This window comes from Hetaerina americana, unplaced genomic scaffold, assembly GCF_022747635.1.
Source record: "Hetaerina americana unplaced genomic scaffold, ioHetAmer1.1.p SCAF_120, whole genome shotgun sequence".
Lineage (NCBI taxonomy): Eukaryota > Metazoa > Arthropoda > Insecta > Odonata > Calopterygidae > Hetaerina > Hetaerina americana.
Genome location: NW_027286293.1, coordinates 551,584 through 572,420, shown reverse-complemented (window position 1 = coordinate 572,420; position 20,837 = coordinate 551,584). Strand labels below are relative to the sequence as shown.

At 35.4% G+C, this 20,837-nt stretch overlaps 1 protein-coding gene across 1 annotated transcript in view; it reads left to right on the top strand.

The window, feature by feature from the left end:
- Nucleotides 1–20,583, top strand: part of LOC139685924 (uncharacterized) — a 132,590-nt gene extending 112,007 nt beyond the window's left edge. Inside the window, exons 6-13 of the mRNA XM_071583055.1 lie at nt 680–745; nt 2,446–2,566; nt 4,736–4,915; nt 9,828–10,352; nt 10,840–10,961; nt 14,161–14,353; nt 18,063–18,169; nt 20,152–20,583. Coding sequence (XP_071439156.1) covers nt 680–745; nt 2,446–2,566; nt 4,736–4,915; nt 9,828–10,352; nt 10,840–10,961; nt 14,161–14,353; nt 18,063–18,140 — 1,285 coding nt within the window. The 3' untranslated portion in view covers nt 18,141–18,169; nt 20,152–20,583. The remainder of the gene's footprint in view (nt 1–679; nt 746–2,445; nt 2,567–4,735; nt 4,916–9,827; nt 10,353–10,839; nt 10,962–14,160; nt 14,354–18,062; nt 18,170–20,151) is intronic.
- The last annotated feature ends 254 nt before the right edge of the window (nt 20,584–20,837 follow it).

Below are 20,837 nucleotides of genomic sequence, written 5' to 3'. Positions count from 1 at the left end.
GCAGGATTTAGTAAAAGTTCATTCCAAGTAGTTAATACTCATTTTTTTCCTGTGTTGTACAATGGCTTTAGATGAAAGTAGATGCACAGTGAAAAAAAATCCTATTCTCTTAAATTGCTGAAGTTTAGCTTGTACATGTATACATTCCCTCTTCTTCACCTATATAAGTTGATACATTTTTGTGCCTGATGATGGCTTTTTGAGTCTAATCTCTGTTGTGCAATAAGGGATTTAACTCTGGAGAAGTGCAGTTTTCACTCTACCTCTAGGTCTTAGATCACTCACTCTAGGTGGTCGTTTTTACTTTAGTTAGTCATTCTGTCTATAGCTTAGTAGTCTTTAAGTTGAGCCACAATCATCTAGGTATACCCACAACATCTTAGGTCATAGTGGTTTAGAATTGTCATCAGTCCTAAAATGCATGCATTTCATGAGCCTTTATTTTCAGTGAGGCATGGGTAAATGCTGGATAATTTTCTATTTTTCCCCTGAAAATGTAACACTCATTGTACCTTGTTCATTTTTTGTGCACCTTATTAAATATGCCTCTTCCAGCTGTAGATGGTGATGATTGTTGAGTGACTTTGTGTAGCCACCTGTTGTTGCTGTGGTTCCCAGAGCCCTTTTCCCTCATCTGTGAGACAGTTGTCTGATTTGATCCTCTCTTCTCCTCCCTCAGGGAACCAGAGCTCAAGGATGAAAATACAATAAACATTGAAAAGCAGTCACCTTCCAGACCTTTTCGGTGAGTACCCTTGATTTTTGGATTGTGCTCCCAGTAATAAAACTGGATGAAATCTCTTCTTTTTGTCACTCCAAAGTGGGGTCACTCCATCAAATTGGAACAGGTTCAAAGTTCAACCAGTTGTGTCTATGTGCCCAAATGTTTTGTCAAGTGTATCACCAAGTGAGATCCTTCAAGAAAAGAACAAGTTTATTTTACTAGCTCTTTTGAGAATCAAGAGAGAATCTTAATAGGAGGGAATGTAAGATGCTTTTCTTATATGCATGGTATTTTTTCAATAACAGTCATATAAATAATATTACTATTTTTCAGAATAGATCAAGTGCCCCACCAAGGCTTTCCTAATGCTCTGTTTGCAACTCTGCCCACACAAGCTACGCAAATATTCTATTTCCATTGTGTTTTCAAGAAAATTCTTAACTGGTGGCTTTAGTGATCCCTAAAAAAATCTCCGAAATGAAGACTAAGAGGTTTAAAATGTGTTATTAATATGAAAAATAAACTCTAACAGATACATGTAAGGGATTAAAAATATTGCCTAGGTAATATTACTCTTCTCTTATACATATATTAAGGAATGTGGTAGTCCAGTGGGTAGAGTACTGTGCTCTACTGACCAGGGGGCTGGGGTTTGATTCCTGGGGGTGCCTCTGGGCACCCTCAGCTCCTTACAAGTGGTGTGATTATTGTGTGTGATCCCACTAATGTTAACCCTTCAGTCATGATTAGATATACATTTCTGTTTAAACATTTTATTGAATTGTGTACTCCTGCAGGTAGATCTCATATCTCTCTCTTATTACTCTTTCAAAGTCCCATTTCCTATTTGCTATATACTTCTCTCAAGTATTCTCAAAAATCATCCCGTGGCATCTGTCTAACAAGTACTTCATACAATTCCTTGATGAGGAGCAGGAGTAACCTGTTTTGGAGTGCCAGTGTGAATTTATAAAATTAATAATTTTATTCCATTTCATAGATAGCTGTTTTTTTTACTGAAATTTGCATACTCAGCTAATGTCTGTCAGTTGTGCTGATGAAATTCCCTTGGAATTTAACTAGAACTATGTGAATTAAAATTAAAATTCTTTGCACATAGGCAATCTTTTACTGGAGGCATGATTTTTTCATGATTCTTTGTAGGATAAATGATGAATAACTACTAAAATGGACTGCTATGCTGGTAACTATCATGAATACTACATTGTAATGATACCTGGCCATTTTATTGCCTTAGCAACATTGTGGGCCAAGCTGCTGAGGAGCTATTAAGAAGAATCCATGAATTAACTCTTACCATGAAATAATCAACCATAACCACCATAGCTTTTGAAGGAAATACTTATTAACAATGGAAGATATGTATTTGCATGAACCAAGGATGTGACATATTCAAATAATGGATTTGTCAACCTTTCGTTTACAGCATGATTGTTATACTGCAACTGACATTCTGCAGTTTTGTAGCATTGTTCAACAATATTCTAATGAAAATAATTAAGGGAACAAAGAACATAATTCAGTATACCAAGTTTGTGTAATGTCATGAGGTGAGAGGGAATGAGTTTCAGCATAGGAAACTGGAATTAGTTAGGGCTGAATGGCCCTTACTGTTGTCAAGCTGACCAGTTGAATGAACACCCCAAGTGGCATGAAATCATTAAATGTGTGGCGAAGCACTTATATTTCTTCTGTTCCAGGGGTTTGAAGGAGACTCCGATTGAGAGAGAGATAAGAATTGCTCATGAGCGGGAAGAGGAGCTACGCAGGGAGAAAGGAATCGCCCAACCCATGAACCAAAGGCCAGTGGCACGACCTGAGGTATGACATCCATATATTTCAACATACAAATTCAAATAGCAAGCTGATATTACTGTATATTATAGGAACACCTTTCTTTCAATGACATAGAAGTGAGGTTTCTCAATATTTATAGTGTTGCATTAAAGAAAAACTGTGTGCACAGGTATGGAGGTATGATTTCATCAAATGTAATGAACACAACCTCATGCAAAGCCAAGCAGTGGTGATTTCAAAAAATATATTGTGAAAAGTGAATACAAGAAGGTACAAACAAAGTCAAATTAAGGATATTACATAATCTCCAATCATACTAAGTGTTAAAGAAGTGAAGCCAATAACCAACATCGAAGCAGCAAGATGGATATTCTAGAATTATTTCATGATGCAGTTACAGATCATGAAATAATTCAAGGAAAATAATTGTCCAGTGTCAAGGTTATTCATTTGTGGCAACAAGCATCATCTGAGAGTGTGGAATGACTGTCAAAATGCTATAGTATACAAAAACTATTTTGGGGTAAGAAAAAAGATACTGGAAGTGCCATTTCCACTAATACTCTTTCTGCAGTCTCTATGGAGATCGGAGACCAGTGGAAAGGTCTTGTGTAAGGCTACCAACATCATGGACTGATGCCAACCTTGTGTGCCATTAGTGTGAATTGCCTTTCTTGTTGTGTGGTGAGAATTAAAATGTTATGCTTGTGTGTGCCATAGTAGATTCAGCTAACTCATGAAATATTTCCATAGCCATGAGTTGTTTTGTATTCTTGTATATTTCTACATTTTAACTAATGATTATTTTATCAGATGAAAGAGAACTTCTGCAATTTTTCTCAGGAAAATTGGTGCATGGATAGTAAACCTTATGCTGTGCATAATTTTCCTGGGGTAGAAATTTTTGGTGCATCATATAATCGTTTGGATCCTTTTGTTATTCTCAAAATTCTGCCATAATTGCAGCCCTGCTTTCATATTTTTGCCAAGTCAAGAACCATGGGGTCGTGCTGCATAAATGATATTGAAGAGTCTTCTGCTTGATGTTATTTTTCAAGTAAACTTCGTATTTTATGAGAATACAGAGAGTATGCCGTAATGAGTTGTAGGGAGGGGACCACACTAATGGTGTTACTCCCCTAAAGGCAGGGGTCATGTTTTTTGGTAGTTTGCATAGGCATAGGGTAATTGGCATGACAAACCAAAATTTTTTATAAAGAGTGACTTGGCTACAGAAGGTGATAATAAAATAAATACTTAATAATCTTGGGGTAAAAGGATTGAGTTATATATATGTGTTGTAATTCTATGGGAGTGGTGTTGTGTTCCACCTGAAAGACATTGAAAAGCATAAGACGAGAGTACAATGCAGTGTGGCACTCTAGTCAATAGATGACGTCTCATTGCTTGGCATTTGTGCGAAAAGGAGGGCATCTCATTAGCCATGGAGGTGTGTATAGGAATCTCGGAAAATCATAGGGATTTCATTTTCTCCTGAAAACTTTTTTTAGAGGAACACTTGTTTGGCCATTTTGGAAATATGTGGAATTTGATGTGGCAATCACTACGTAGTGATAGAGTGTGAAGAATTATTTGTGATCTCTGGCCAGCTAAATTACTGTTGTCTTCTTGAATTGGTGTGACTGACTGGTCAGCCTGACTTCCAGGCAAGAATTACTGTAGTGAATATGTTAATGTCTAATCAGAGAGAGAGAGAGATGGGAATGCAGGACCTTTAAAAGAAGTGGCTAACTACAGATCTCCTTCAAGCGTACTCTTAGTGCTGAATAAGGTTGGCTTTGCAAATAGGTAGTGAAGACTTATCATTGCCTTGATGACCTGGGCAATTGACAAAAAATATGGGGAAATAGAATTTTCCAGAAATTTAAGTAAAAATTTGTAGACTATGCTACCTGTAGTAACATGCTTAATGCAACATCTCCTTTCTTCCGAAATGAAAACATATTTACCATTTCAGTTGAATAAAATCTCATGCAAAAAATATACAGACACTACTGGAATGGTATAGTATGAGAATATTAAAAATTAAAAAAACCAATGACGGATGTGCAATAATTATGACGCTGTGATGCATCTGTTTTTCTTTATAAAATAATTATTCCAGTGCTACTTTCAGTAATATTCCAGCTGTATTTGAATGCATTTTAATGTCTTGTGCATTCCCATGTGCAGGCACTGGTTCGAAGCACTGCTGCTCCAGTGACTCAATCGGGCAGGGGCCCACAAAGTGTGCAGCATCGCTTGGCAACAAGTCGCATTCAACGAGAAATACAGGAGACGACGGAAAGGGAAAAGGAACTCAGGGAGGGAGGAAGGATTCAAACCATGTCTGAGGACACTGTTGACTCAAAGGTATGCCTGGAAAATAGTTGAAATTATTTACTACATATGCAATGTGAACTTCTTAAAAAAAAAAGTGACGTATCTGGCAATCACCTCAAGACCCAGGTTTTATGTAGAAAATATTGCTCTGATAATACTGCTTTATAGTCTACCTTTTATGAGTTCAGAAATATTGTGAGGAGCTTGTGTAGTAAATTATAGCGCAAAATGTAAAATGGTCACAGAAGAGCACTGATACTCTTCTGTTCTGAATATCTGTTTGGTGGGTTATCTGTTGGTTCCTGCAAGAGCCATTCCTTCCCCTCTTGCCCTCTCCTTCCCCTTCCCCTCATCCTTCGTTGAAATTACCAGTGGCCTTTAATTCATAAATGTTTGTCTTTCCCCACATGAGTAATTTACTTGTGTGTAATTTATAATCATACAATCGCATTGCAATGAATTTTAGACTCTATGGCTCCATATTAGTATTACCCGAGTAAGTGTCTGTGCATGCTTTTTGCTCCAACAATCATATTTTTGTTTTCTTTTAGAAATTTTTTTTAAGAATAAGGGAATCTGTACCTAATTTAGCCACAAAAATTACGTGGAAAAAGTTGACTGAATATCCATTTAGTAATAACATTTTATATTACGAATGAAAATGCAAATAGATGTAATCTATGCTGAATATTCAGGAGTAGCTGAGGTTGGTGACTTAGATTTGTTAGCTCTGTGGGGGGTGAGTGCTTTGGTAGGGTTAATGGCGGGGACCATATGCCTTCATCCATGAAAGCCAGAGTATACTATTCTCCCAAGTGACCACATTCTGCATTGATCATGGTCATTGCTCATTTGTCCTCTACTTGGAAAAGCAGTAGAGGGCAGTCTAGGGGATGACTTCAAAAGACTATTGTTATTTAAATGTGCAGTTACAGTTTTACTAACTGTAATAGTATGGGATGTAATTTCAAATAAGTGAGGATGTTATTGCTATTGACGATTGAGATTAATTGCATTTTGGTTTTTTTCATCTTGTTAGTTGCGTTGAAGTTGAACTTCATCTGGTCAAAATAAAGTCCTGATAATTTTGCTTCTCTGCAGAACCACAGGCTTAACTTTGCCATTCTTAGTCTCTCTAGCCCTTCCATATTCTAAATTTTAGTCATAATTACAAAATTATTACGCCGACCCCGGTGGCGGCGGGGTAACGTCCTCGTCTGCCATTCCAAGGGTCGCGGGTTCGATTCCCACCTGGGTGAGTTTCCCTCCATCTAGGGCTTGGGTGTTTGTAAATGTGACCATTGTTATCGTTGTTAATAGTTCGATGTAAAGCCAAAATGTGCTGTTTTCGGACTTATACTGAATAAATAAATAAAAAAAAATAAATATGTACACTCCTCATTCCAGGTAAAGCAAACATTTTTAATTAACAAAATTACTGATAGATATTTTCATAGATTTTTTCCGCTCAAAAAATCTTTTGATATGAACATTTAATTTTTCCATATTTGGTCATCATATTTTCGGCCCTGAGGCAATAACTAATTTGCTGTTTTGTTATTGAAAGGAGTAAACTTCTTGTTTAGCACTAGTATGTGGAAATCACCCATAAATATTAGGGATATTTTTTATAAGGAAACTTGTGTTAGAGGAAATGGATGCTGTACACACATTTTATCACAAAGATAGCCTATAAAGCTGACCTATGATTTACAAAGGGAAGATACATGCTTAATTTTATTCCTGGTTAAGCAGACTGGTCCGCTCTCAAAGTAATAATGACTACCCTAAATGAACAGACTAATCCACTTGAACTGTTTAACAAGTCTGGTAAGAAAATAGGATGATCAAAACACTGTTTGTATTCACTGTCTGGTTCTAATACATAAGGTGTGCATGTTTTAAGGATAAACTCTGAATGTTGAACTAATGATGATCATAACCATAGTTAAATAGGATAATTTACCAGATTAAATGAATAGGAAAATATATTATGGTACATATATTGACTCTTATTGTAAGAGTCCTCTATTTCAAAGTGAGATAGTTTGTAGTATGATCTTTGGCACTGTCTACCATTATGTGAAGAGGTTTTATTTTAATTGCCCATGTAACATCACGTGAATGAATTCTACGTTGGTAAATCTTTTTTGACTAGCATATACTATTTATTTAATGTATTGATTGATCAGGTCAAGGAAAATTAGTGTTTACGCTCATTGGCTGTGAAGGATGAAATTAATGTGCACTTGATAATTTTTTTGCTACTGCTTGGCAGGAAAGGAAAAATAGGTGAGTTGTATGCTTGTGAATATTTCTTGTCTTTACACTCTGGGTAGCATGATTTTCATAGTAGTTTACTTATTTTATCTTATTAAGTAGCATAGAAAGAGGAATGCTGTAGTTTTCAATGAAATAATTTTGAAACCTGCTATTATGAGTTCTGCAAGGAAACACTTATCAACGAATCACTCTCAGTTAATACAGTCTGTAGTAATGCCCAGCAGGCAAAAGAGATATGGTCAAACTTATATATTAGTGAAGTGAATGGTAGCAAAAAATGAATTTTCACTCCAGGGCCCATGCAGTAAGGAGGTAAAAAGGAAAGGAGATCCAATTGCATTATGAGATATTTGAACTGAGTCAAGCTAGATCCAGGTGTTGCAAATATTTTAAACAGTGCTAATTTGCCAAGGTGAAATAATTCCATCTGAGTTGGTATTTTATATTGGCAGAGAGAAGTCCATAATAATATTTATTATCATGGCCACTAAAAGGGTGAGTAATCAGAATCATCAAGCTACTCGTATGGAATGACTCACTTTAGTAATTGTCCATGCTGTTGTTATCATGAATAATGGGGAAAGTGATATCCTGGAACAATTCATTTCTTGCACAAATTTATTTGCTTGGCAGTCTTCTTCTTACTCTATCTGTAGTCTTGCTTTTCATTTGTATTAATATAAATTTAATTGCACATATACAGGTATATGTATATATGTGTGTGTCTGCGTCTGTCTGTCTGTGTCTGCCCCTGTGTCTTTTTGTCTTGTGTCTGTGTGTGTGTGTCAGTGTCTTTGTCTGTGTGTCTTTGTCTGTCTATCTCTCTCTGCGTGTCTTTGTGTCACTGTGTCTCTGTCTAAGTCTTTGTGTCTGTGTGTGTCCGAGTCTTTCTGTGTCCCTCTGTCTCTCTCTCGGTGTTTGTGTGTGACTCTGTGTGTGTGTTTGTATGTGTATATGTGTATGTGTTTGCATGTGTATGTGTGTGTGTGTTTTTATGTGTATATGTGTATTATGAGAAGAGTGTTAGTTCCTATTCCAAAAGAGGTGAAGGCTAGATCTTGTGAGGACTACAGAACAATAAGTTTGATATCCCACACAGCTAAAGTTGTCCTCAGAATCATAAACAAAAGGATATAGAGTAGGGCAAATGATTACTTATGGGATGATCAGTTTGGGTTTAGGAAGGGGAGAGGTACGCGTGATGCCATTGCAATAATGAGATTATTAATCGAGAGGAATATAGAGCACAACCAGGAGGTATTTGCCTGTTTCGTAGATTTCGAAAAAGCGTTCGATAGAGTGACTTGGGAAAAACTAATGAGTATATTGCAAAAAAAAGTAATAGATTGGAGGGACAGCAGGCTAATCCGCAACCTATACATATCTCAGACTGCTCAGGTGTGAGTGATAAATGGGGAATCCCAATGGGCAGTGTTATGAAGAGGTATAAGGCAAGGTTGGTCATTATTACCAGTGCTGTTCAAAGTATCTGTGGAGGAAATTATTAAAGAGACATGGGAAGATCTAGAGGTGGGAATGAAATTCGGAGGAGAAAAGGTACCTGAGGATGACACCGTAGCGTCGAAACTAGTCGTACCTGTAATAAAGTGGTGGATTGGAACAAAGTGTTTCTTTTTCATTTATTAAAATGAACTTCCACAAAGTTGAGGCGGAAACTATTGAAATAATGGAGGAGAATTCGTAAAATCTGTTAAGGCTGATGACCAAGCTCTAGTTTGTCAGTCAGCCAAGAGGTTGCAAGCATTGCTCACTATATTCAGTGCAATAGATATGGGATGAGAATCAATATTGATAAAAACAAATGTCATGCGATTTTCCATAAATAAAAAGGCTAAGCTAAACATTAAAGTAGGAGGGCAAAAACTAGAGCAGGTAGAACAGTTATGTATCTCGGAAGTGTTTTGAACCAACACGGTCAAAGTAGTAGGGTCCTAAGGAGTAGAATTGCGCTAGGCATAGAGGCTTTCACTAGGAGGGGGGAATTGATGACAGGGACATTATGTAAGGATGCTAGGAAAAGGCTCTTTAAAACTTTGATATGGAGCAGAGTTATGTATGGCGTGGAAACGTGGTCACTGAAGCAGGATGATAGAAGTAGACTGGAGGCTTTTGAAATGTGGGAGTGGAGAAGAATGGAGAAGGTGACCAAAAGGAAAACGAATGAGGGTGTACTAGGCATGGTGGGCAAGGAGAGGGGTTTTTGGGAGAAATACTAAGGAGTCAGGAAAAATGGACAGAGGGCGTATTGATTGGTATTAGAATGTTGAAGACTAATTGAGTGGAGAATATTAGGCAAACGAGGAAAGAGCAGGAACAGGATAGGGATGTGGATGAGATGATGGGAGGATGGAAGTACACAGAGATGACGAAGGAATTGATGTGGAGTAGGTTGCTGGATTGTTTTTTGTTAAGAGTCACAAAATATTTATTTGGTAATTGTGTCCATCCAAATCCTAACTGAACCAGTAGATTACTTGATAATTATATATTTACATACATAAGAATATTTTTTTATGCACCGAAGAACTGTTATCCCATGATTTTTTTTGCTAAAAGTGTTTTATGTCAATTGTTGCAATTTGATTTTCTTAAACAAATTGTCTTTCTGACTGAATATCTTTACCATATTCATTTTTAGGTGACAAGAATTGGTGAGAGAGTTGCAGGGAGTGGTGCGGCATTTGAGAAAAAGCTTCACAAGTCAGTGTCAGCATTTCAAGTGGATGACCCTCCAGTAGTGGAGGAGGTTATGATGTCTCCTCCCACCAACAAGGTGCAAGAAGTTCACAGTGCACCAAGTTTTCCTTTGAACCACAGCATTTCTGTGGGTTCAGGGTTGGGTGGCAGCGGTGGTGGTATAAGTGGAGGTGGAGGAAGTCCATTCTCCCGACGCTTCATGCCAACTCTGGGGCAGAAGGGATTGATGGAGCGATTCCTTGCATCCCGTGGGAAGATGACATGCATATCAACTTTCAATTCTACATCACCAACCTCATCAACTGTGCCCTTGGCAGCAATGACTCAACCCGCCACTGTACTAAGTCCACCTTCATTCAATTCAAGTTCCAGTGCTAAAAGTACCTTTACTCACATAGGCTTGGGGGGCCCAAATATCTCACCAGTTGTCCATAAGCCATTGGAGATAATGACTGATAATCGGCAGGTGTGTATTGAATTATATTCTGTTCTGTGTTTGTCAGAATGCATAGGCCTACCAATTGTCATTGATGAATTATTTGCCTGGATTATATTTCCAAAAGTTTAAAAGTGATATCTTTATGTAGTCCTAGTCATCCCTTACATAATCTTTGAAATTAAACAAATTTTTTTTTTAGGGATTTAAAAATTCTTGATTGACTTGGTATTTGAAGTTTCACTTAAATTCCATGTTAGCATAGTAGCTGTATTGCAAAAATTTTGTGGTTATTTTTTACACTTGTTAGTGTCATGCATAGCTGGGTGGAATTTCTCCATCATGAAATAAATTAAAAGCTATGCATTTCCACTGACAAACATTTATTATGTCCTTCCCAGGTTCTGTCATAGAGTGAGACCATCATGTTAATGTTCCTATGATAAAATTATGATATTTATTGACTTTGGTTATTTATTTAAGTTAAGTGAATTTGTTGAATGTGTTCAATTGGCAGCAGGCAGAGAGAGTGGAGGGTGGTGCTGCATCAGAGGGAGTGCAGAGGCGTGGGTGGACGTCTGCGGAGGAGAAGATACAGGAGGAACTGAAGGAGATGAAGATGAGGGAGGATGAGCTGAGGTACGAGTGGGCAGAGATAGACATTTGACTTTGCAGCTTGTTTTGGGCTCAAATACATAGGCAGACATGAACTCATGAAAGAAGGTCAATGAGCATGAGTATCAATGCTGGTGAATGTGCTGGCAATTTTCATGGCCTTGGTGTACCTTAGTGGAGGAATATTAAGAGAAAAAGGGATGTTAAAGACTGTGATGAAGGGGAAATGTAAACGAGGTAGAGGAAAGAATAGCCATTTTGGATGGAAGGAAGGAAAATTAAATATACATATGCACATAGATGTGAAATATAATTTAGTTTGTTGCAGTTGACTTTTTTTGTTGAACAGTGCTCCTTAAAAGATAATGGAATGTAGTAATAATATTAAGCGCCAACACTCGAGAAATGGTATACTAACATTTATTTTTTTTGATAACCACTTAGTTGTTCAATATTACTGTTGGTCATTTTATCAACATTTGCTCCCAAAAATCTATCACTAAAGTTGAATAATTTTGATAACTGATAAGGTTGGAATGAAAATGTGTTATTGATTAATGAAATGCATAATGTTCTACATACTATTTCTATACTTCCTCTGCAGAAAATGTCTTAATTTTTGAAAGACAAGCAAAACAAAGAAAATGACACATAGATTTAAGGTTAACTATGAGAAATTTAGAGAATCAATCCACAAAAGATAAGGAATTTGACGTCAAAATTTGTGTAGCCATACTTATTCTCAGTGAGAAATTTTTACATTTGAATCAGGAATGATGCTGGACATATGACACATTTTTTTTCTCATTGGATAATTATTGTGATTAATGTTCACCTGGAATGTGAACTACTCACTTTTGATTGGTCATCAGATTTATTGGAAGCAAACCACTGCTTTATTTGACATCTATGTCCAAGACAGAGCTCAAATCCGTAAGTTTTGGTGTAGAAAATGGTAGCATTACACACCTGACCAAGTTGGTTGCTTAGGATATTCTAAGGGAGAAACAAGAGTTAGCAAAATTGAATTCATGATTTCCATATTTACTCTACCTTGTGTTTGAATACGCTAATGTATGTTATTTTATAAAAGTTCATCAAAAAATATTTAGGTTATGATCTGGGGAAGTTCAGGGTAAATATAAAAATTTTGAAGCATTAAAAGGTAATTAGATATGCTAATGTAAAAGTATAAAGTTTATTGTCTCTTGGTTATTCCAAAATACATTCATGAATATGTCAGCAGAAAATTGACAGAAAAATACATTATCATTATCAATTATTAATGCGAATATAATTGGATATTTAACAATTAGAGTTCCCTGGCATAAATTAAGAATAATTTCATTATGCTTGATTGTTGGATAATACTGTTGCCAGTGTTTCAGTGGGTTTTAACTTTTAACTTGATCGCAAAAAGTTTACAAGCAATGCCCACTATAAATTAGAGAAGCTGGGCTGCATGAGACTCGGAACGTGGCCCACTGAAAGGGATTCCAAGCAATAAGCTAGAAATTTAATGCTTCTGGATTTTGGATGAATTTCCTTAAGATGAACTAATGATTGCCTGAGTCAGAATTTAAAAGAAATGTTTGCATCAGACAGAAAATAGAATATCTTTTGACGATAAAAATTATTGCAAAGAAAAATAAATTGTTACATTAAAAAATTAGAAGCTACATACATATCAATAATTATTCATTATAGAATCTGGGAAATTCATCCTCACTGGGCCAAATTGCCTTTCAGCTTCCTTGATTCTCTGTGCTTAAGAGTAATTCACAAATTTAATTTTGAATTCAATCCTGCGTTGCAATCTTCTCTCCTAAGATCCCATGAGGTTATTATAATTTTAACTTTTTATACAACCCTTATTTTCGGTTGTTATTATCAACATTTGTATTAAAGCAACCATTTTCTATGCAATGCACCCTCGTACTACTTGAGGGTTAGTTGTAGACTCTTTGAGTTTATGAGAGAGATAAAATGCTTGTATGCATCAGCAGAGGGGTGAGATCTCCGCTAATCCAATGTGTCCTAAGTTTTGTCGCAGTATCACATGTGAGATGTAACTGAATGGGATAGTGTGTGTACATTTATGATTCACTAGGGAATATTTTTAGGAAGTACTTTCCGCAGAATATAATAATTTGGCTGCTTATTACTCGCTCAAAACAGTGATATTATTGACATATATAATGACGGCAAGTATTATCTATAACTGATTTGGGATAAAATATATAACAATATTTTTCTTTGGCTTGGTCGAAATTATACCCATGTACTCCCGGTCCATAAGATTCAGGCTGATATAAGAGTCCATTTTGATGTAAAAAAGTGTCTTGTGGGCTGGGAAATGCGATATTTAATTGACTTGAACAGCATTATGGTTGACATTTTTACTGAGGACACATTGAACTACATGAAGACTCAAGGGCATAAGTTTGCTTTAAGTTTATTGAGATGAGATTGTCAAATGATTGGATGAGTGACAATAATAATTAAACCATTATGAATCCTAATTGCATTATTTTAGATAAACACTTCATTTAGGGATTAGTGTGTGGGTTGTCTTAATAGTGGATTATTTTATTAATTATCCCATGGAAGTGAGCATCTTGCGATCCCCAGGTGTATAAAATTTGGGGGTAGAGGATAAATCCGATAATTTTATAAAATAAAAGCATTTATTAATGATGAACAAAATGCAGACCAAAACTAATCTTCCTTCCACTTCAACCATTTTCTCTTCTACAGCCACTTTTGAAATAATGATTGCTTTTACTCTTTATAAACAGGGAAAGCTAGATTATTTGGAACTGTGCTTCTCTCTCATGATAATCTAATTTTGTAAGCTCACATGCATTCAGTTTTATTTATTAAAATAATTTCAACTGGGAAAATGTATTCAAGTGAATATTAGTCTTCATTATGGATATATGTTAGCCTGGTTTAGCATCATTGAAGAGAAAATACTGTATCCTTGGAGCATCTGACTAACAACATCGTATAACTGATTGCATAAGCCGTTTTTCAGCAATAATATTAAAAAAAAGGTTATCCAATTCAACTATGTTCCATATTCAAACAAAAAGTTTTCAATATTGGCAGTTCATTTAGTATTTAAAAACCATATGAATGAATTATTCTATATTGAGAGTTATTTTTTAATAATATTGGTGGACATGTACAATGGTCACGTTTCTCACCTATCCCTTTGCAGGCTGCAGAGGGCACACAAAATGGCTAAGTCACAGCCAAATCTTTTGTCCTTAATTGATGGAAATGAAGAGGAATCACAATGGAATGAAGATGCCAGCAAACCATCTTCTTTGTACAGCAACCTTTCAAATCCAAGTCTCTTAGATTTGGATGATGATGCACCAGTCAGAGAAATGCATGCAACTCCAGTGCAGGTAATTGAAGTGAGAATGTCATTTGTTAAAGATTCACATAAGATGTGCCAGTAAGGCATATATATAATACATAGTTTGAATATTATGTATCAGGAAAGGTTTTGGAAAAATAAATTTATTGGAGATATTGCTAAAATACCTCAATCTTCAAAGTGCATCCCTTGAGCATGGACATACTTTTGCCAGTGGATTTTCCATGACTCAAAGGAAGGTAGGCAGATTATGGTAGGTCCTTAAGGGTACCCTTGCAAGCTTCTTTGATGGCACTTAGGGTTCCATGGTGGTGTCATATGATGGATGGTAGATTTTACTTTTGGGAATAGGAAATAATATGCTAGGGCCAAGTCAGAACTGTTAGGAGGTTGGGGAATCGCTGTGATGCCATTACAGTCGGCCGTTGCAATCAGACACTTGACCCTGCTCTTAGTCGACTGTCAAGACCTTCGGGACGAGCTTAGGGTAGATCTTTTGCATCGCCAAATTTTCAGTCATAATGGTGTGCACTATCACTATTGATGTCAATACGATCAGCTATTATGCACACAATTAACCCCTTGTGCTGAAATGATGAGTCTAGCTTGTCATGAACTTCCGATGCCAAATGGTGCGATTATGAGTGTAGCTCGTCATCAGATTTTCATAATTTTAGCTCTATTTAGGGGAACAATGTAATTATTTTGAAAGTTTAACAATGTCAAAACATCACTAATGTACATAAAGAACTCATATTTCATGAAATATGATGCATTGGAAGTAATGAAATGATTTTCTACGAGTGGCGATAGCTGTGTTCTCGATGTTCTTACGGGAAGAGGGTTCGTTCGTCAACTTTTTAAAATCCTACTTTTGGGCAGCAGATTTGAAATTGCACTTGCTCAGGAACTACTGCCTTGATTGCCGTGAAATGTAAAAATGAATAAATGGAGTTCTCTTCCATGGAGATTACGAATTCGAAGGATATATGCTATTTTAACACACAAATTTTGAAATAGTTTTTCATCAGTATACTATTGGTAACATTATTTGTGAAACGAAGCTGCAATTTGGAATCTTTGACAAACTGTTAGGTTAGCCATCTGTAGTATTATTTTCTTTCATTTTCGTGTAGGGTGTCCACCTAAAAGTATCAAGTTTCTACTACAGAGTTTCAAGTTTCTATAGAGTTCGCCTTCTCGAAAAGGGTGTCCCTATTACACGATGGTTCATCTTTGCAGCATTTCTTGTGGTGTCTACGCAGTTCCTTCATGATAAGCTTAGTTTGAATGCGATCTGTGGTTCGACGGAGTGTGTTATAGGTGGTCATTTCGGTTTTTGTCCAAGTTTGTTATATATATAGTGTTGTGAAAACTACCCTTCAATGTATAAAAGAATTATAAATAGTGTATGTGAAAGTGACAATGAGAGCATTGAAAAGAAGAGAAGAAGGAGAGATGGTAGCAAAGAAATTGTTTCAAAACCAGCTTATGTGATTTATTATAATTGAGGAATGGGAGGTGTGCACAAACAAGACCAGCAGCTGGCATGCTCCCCGTTGATGAGAAAGTTCAAAACCATTAACACAGTAATCAACCCCAAGGTCGGTTTGGTAGGTGATGGCAGAGTTCACCCAGTACTAAGCCCAACGGCGTGTGAAATTCATACATAGGGGGGCCAGTTCCTTTCCCTGTGCCCGTTATGGTTTTCCAGGAAGATCCGGTACCCAAAAAATCACATAGCTTGGGTGGAGCTGCTGGTACCCGGTGTGCCTTACCTGGGAATTGAACCTGGGATCCTCTGGCCAGTAGTCCAATGCTCTACCCTCTTGACTAATTATGTATATGCATATAATATTATGTATTCCAATCTATTGTATAATAATGTTGTCTTACTTTAAACACAAATATTTCCCAATTTTTAACTTTATGTATAGATTATTCAATGACATATATGTAATTTTCTTTTTTTTTGTTAATATTTAATAATTGTTATTACAATTGTAGTTATAAGAAAAATGTCTTGATTTAAAAAAAAACATTCAACTAGATACTTTACAATATGAAATAATAATCACTTTTTACTTCACTATTCTACGTCGATTACCAACTACAAAATATCATTTAATTACCTACCATACCATTTTAAAAGAACCGCAGAAAAAATAAATAGAGGATAGGGGCACGATATTCAGAAAATAATTTGGAGTGGAAGGGGTTAACTGATGGTCGGAATTCACCACTTCATGCACACATCAGGAAAAAAAAACTGTTACTGATACTTTTTATACAAACCTTGTGTATGATAATGCATAATTATACAATTTCATGAACCATTAATAAATTAGTGCAAATTTTCTCTAGGACCCAATGAAATGTCTCGATCTGATAGACACCCACAGGAACTACTCCATTTCCATAACTTGTAATACCCTTTCTGTATGACATCTGTGTAAAAGTAATCATGCAAATTTAAAAAGTATGAATCTAATTACCTTCCCTGTAATTTATTATTTCATTTATTCCCTCAGTTTATTCTCATAATTAATAATGTAGATGGAGTTGAGCCCTGCTAATAAAAAAAAAAAAAATTTCATTTCTAAATAGAACAATTGTTGAGTGGAACACCTTACCTGCAAAAATATTCGAGCCCTTTCCTAACAGAGTGTATACTTTTAAGAATAGATGTAAGGTATATATGTAAAAATTTGATTTATGTGTGGTGTATGGTATTATATGTTATAGCTTAATTTTTTTTTTATGTATCTTTTTTTTTCTTGCTGGTTAATGGTTGTAAATGGGATGGGGATTCACTTGTTTTGTTAAAGAGATCTGTGTTTGTCTGGTTTTATGTATTATATTTTGCAATTGTTTGGGACTTGTGTGCCACCTGACAGTGTCTATTAGCACATGTGTATTTATAATAATAATATATAATATCATGGACCCATTGGGAAGAAATTGAAATATGTAAGGCATCTTTTTACATGCATGTATATTTCACAGAGTAATCAATTAAGATCCTTAATTGTAAATCCTGAACTCTTTTAAAAGGGGAAGAGGTCAATATTTCATTCAGATTAGATTTATCACATTATTATTCAACAAATGTAGCACATAATCCATAATAATTCACAAATAGGACATCTCTACTGATATCAAGGAAATCTGCTAAAAATTTGAAGGAAAGAGTCTAAATAATTGGGTATGTAAGTCTTCTTTAAGACATGAATCAAAGATGGAATCAATTTTCTGTTCTAGTGAGCCACATAGTGATACACAAAAAAGTTAGATAAAAGTGGAAGCGCTCACAAGGAAGATGTGTAGGGAAGAAAGGTAGTTAGAGAGGAATAGGAGAATGAGGAATTGGGTTGGACCAAATTTAATACATTGTTGGTTGAAGGAATGCTAATTTATGGACCACATGGGCATTGATACTACCTATTTGGATACCTAGTCATCTAAATGATGCTTAAAACGTGGAATATCTATTTGAAGGCCAAAACTTCAAATTTGTGGATAGAAGATGAAAGCCTGAGCACCGGGGCCTGAAATTTAAAAGCTGGGGTATCTGTGTTATGTGATTGCCAAACAAAAAATACCTATCTTTTAGGTCCATTTTGGGAGTCATACTAATTGATCTAAAAATCTCCATAGCTCTTAAGGTTAAAATATTCACATTTTTTCCATCACCACTGATGTTTTTTAAAGCTAATAATGTACTTTTTTATTTCTAGGTTAGACAGAAAGGCAACAGGAGAAAGAGTTACTCTTTGATTGCTCATTGGGAAAATAAGATTCAGCAAAATAATTGAGTGTGATTTACAAATATATTCTAATGCAGGTAAGATTCCTGTAGTCTCTATTAATGGTGAGGAATTTTCCTTTAGGGGGACAGGGAGCCAAATATTAATTTAAAATTTGTTGTTATGGAATTCATGTGTCCTAGATAGCTTTGAATTCAACAAATATAAAAGAAATTAATTGCAATTCCCTGTTAAGGATATCAAACTGCAAATCCTTTTCATCTGTTGATTAAATTAATAAAAAAATTTACCTGTCAAGTTTATAATTCAATTTACGTTAAGGTTCCACTTAGAGCGGTAAGTATTTGGGAAAATATGTGAAAATGAATGCAAAGCAAAGAGTGCGCACTGGTGAACTAATAAAAAAATTAGATCAACTAATATTTTTGGAGTTTTTAGAGCAACTGATATCTTTTTTGATTGCTCTTTTCAGTACCACCTAGAACCTTGCCTTGTTGTATCTATTTGATATGCTTCTCTCACTTCCATTGAAAAGGGTGAAGTGAATCGTTTTGCATCTTGAAGTTTCAAAAATACATTTGATGTCACACAGAGGAGGGGACTCTCCAATGAGTTTATACTATGCTAGAACTTAAGCATATATTTTGAGGATTCTTCAAGATACATACCTTATGTGTACGTTCTACTCAATATTATCACATCCTCTTTGATAATGAAATTCAGTCCATAGTATTTTGCCTAGAGTTACACTAGTATCAAAATATGAAACAACTTAAACACTATGTGTAATAATAAAATACAAGACAACACAAGAAACATTTAATTTAAGTATTTATCACAAGTTTATGGAAAGAAAATATTTTTAATTTTTATCATAATAAGATATCATTCCTAAAATGAGCAAAAAGAAAATAGTATGATCCATTAAAACAGCCCGGAAGTTTAAGATCCCCATAAGAATATCGTTGATACTGGGAAGAGATACTCAGAGGAGTTAATGTCTTAAGATTCTAAAATATTCTTTGTGAAAAATTCTATGATTGCAGAATTTTTGTCTGAGGATCTGTGGGCTATTAGCACCATAATGAAGAGGAAAAAGGGGCTGCAGGTGGTGTACGCAACATTAAGACGTGAATGGCAGCACAGAGTTAACTATGGTTCTGGTGACAGAATTCAATTCTAAGAAATAGCAGGAGATACTGCAATAGTAACTTTTTATGGAATCATCCCGTAATGCGCACATAACAATGATTTTTACATTTTGATATTGTTGCATTGGAAATGTTCAATAAGAGAATGCCTCATTTGAGGAACGACAGTTGTGGGTTTTTCAAATATTTGCTTAACATTGAAAGCATGTTCATGATGTTTTCAAAATGACTACGGAAAATGTAAAAAAAATCCAAAAATATTGATAAGATATTTGTGATTCTTCAAGAGAGATGATCTCTGGAAGGCAGGCCACACATCCTTCAATTGTTAATATATTAACAGTTGTCTATGAATTAAATTTGGTTGTGTTTAGGCACAAATAACAAATACCACTACATTTCAAAGCCTTGCCTAACATGAAAACCTGCACCAAAATTATCCATTCTTCAAATCCATGTACTATTATTGTTCTTCATTCATCCTATTTTATTTCTCACCTTCATTTACCTTGTGCTCTTCTCTCCCAGAATTTGGACTAGTTACCCATTGTTAACTCGCAAAGTTTGAAACAGACCATGTGAACTTTTCTGTAGAAGTAAAACAAAAGTTGTTCTCTTAGAATGTGATGCCTTAGGAGAAATCCCAAGCAGTGTTTCCTGAAATTAGAAAATTTATGAACCTTCAAGCCATTTGTTGACCTTTAACATTGCATTTATTTTTCATATACTGCTTTATCATCAAAATGCACTGAATAAGTATTTGGCTCATTGCAATTGCTTTTCTATGCAAAGCTAACCCAGTTTTTTTCCGTGTATATCACTGCAGTTTCAGTAGATCCCTAGAATGTAGCTATATTCTCTCAGCATTTGGTCCACCTCACCGATCTTATTTTGCTATTTTTTTCCAGGATCGTCTCCAAGTGGAAAGAAGAAAGCCAGAAATTTAAAGTCAGAATAAGTTATACCTCTCAGCAAAAAACTCCCATTACTCCATGACTGGAGTGAAGAGAATTAGTTGCTGAAAGGCATAAACTTATCTGGCATCACTTTGGAGCAGTCTTGGTTTGGCACCAGTTATGGAGTAATGGGAATTGGTTGCTGAAAAGTTATTAAAATGGTTATATAATACTAATGAATATATTGGTAATAGAATTTGTGATTGTTTATGAATATTTTTTTGGAAATTTATGTATGAAATGAAATACTTATATAAATTAAAAAGTACATATGCAGTTGTTTTAGCAAAAGCACATCATGTTTTTTTGCCAAGTACTTTTCCAGTTTTTTTTTATTTTGATGGAAAAAAGGTGCTAGCTAAAATGGTGCAGAATTTTGAATATATTTCCTGTGCAATAAAAACTATATTTAAATAAACTTGAAATTCTTTCTTTTTTCATGTAAAAGTCCATTTCAAAGTTAATTTACTTTTTCTCCTATCTTATTCCTGCCCCTGCTTCATTTGCCTAACGTTCTCCCCTCTAATCCCACTTCCAATCAATAAGCTTTCCATCCATTTTTCCTGCTTCCTAACCATTTCTCCCAGCAATCTGCTCTCCACCCCGCCATACCCAGCACTTCCTTGTTTGTTTTCCTT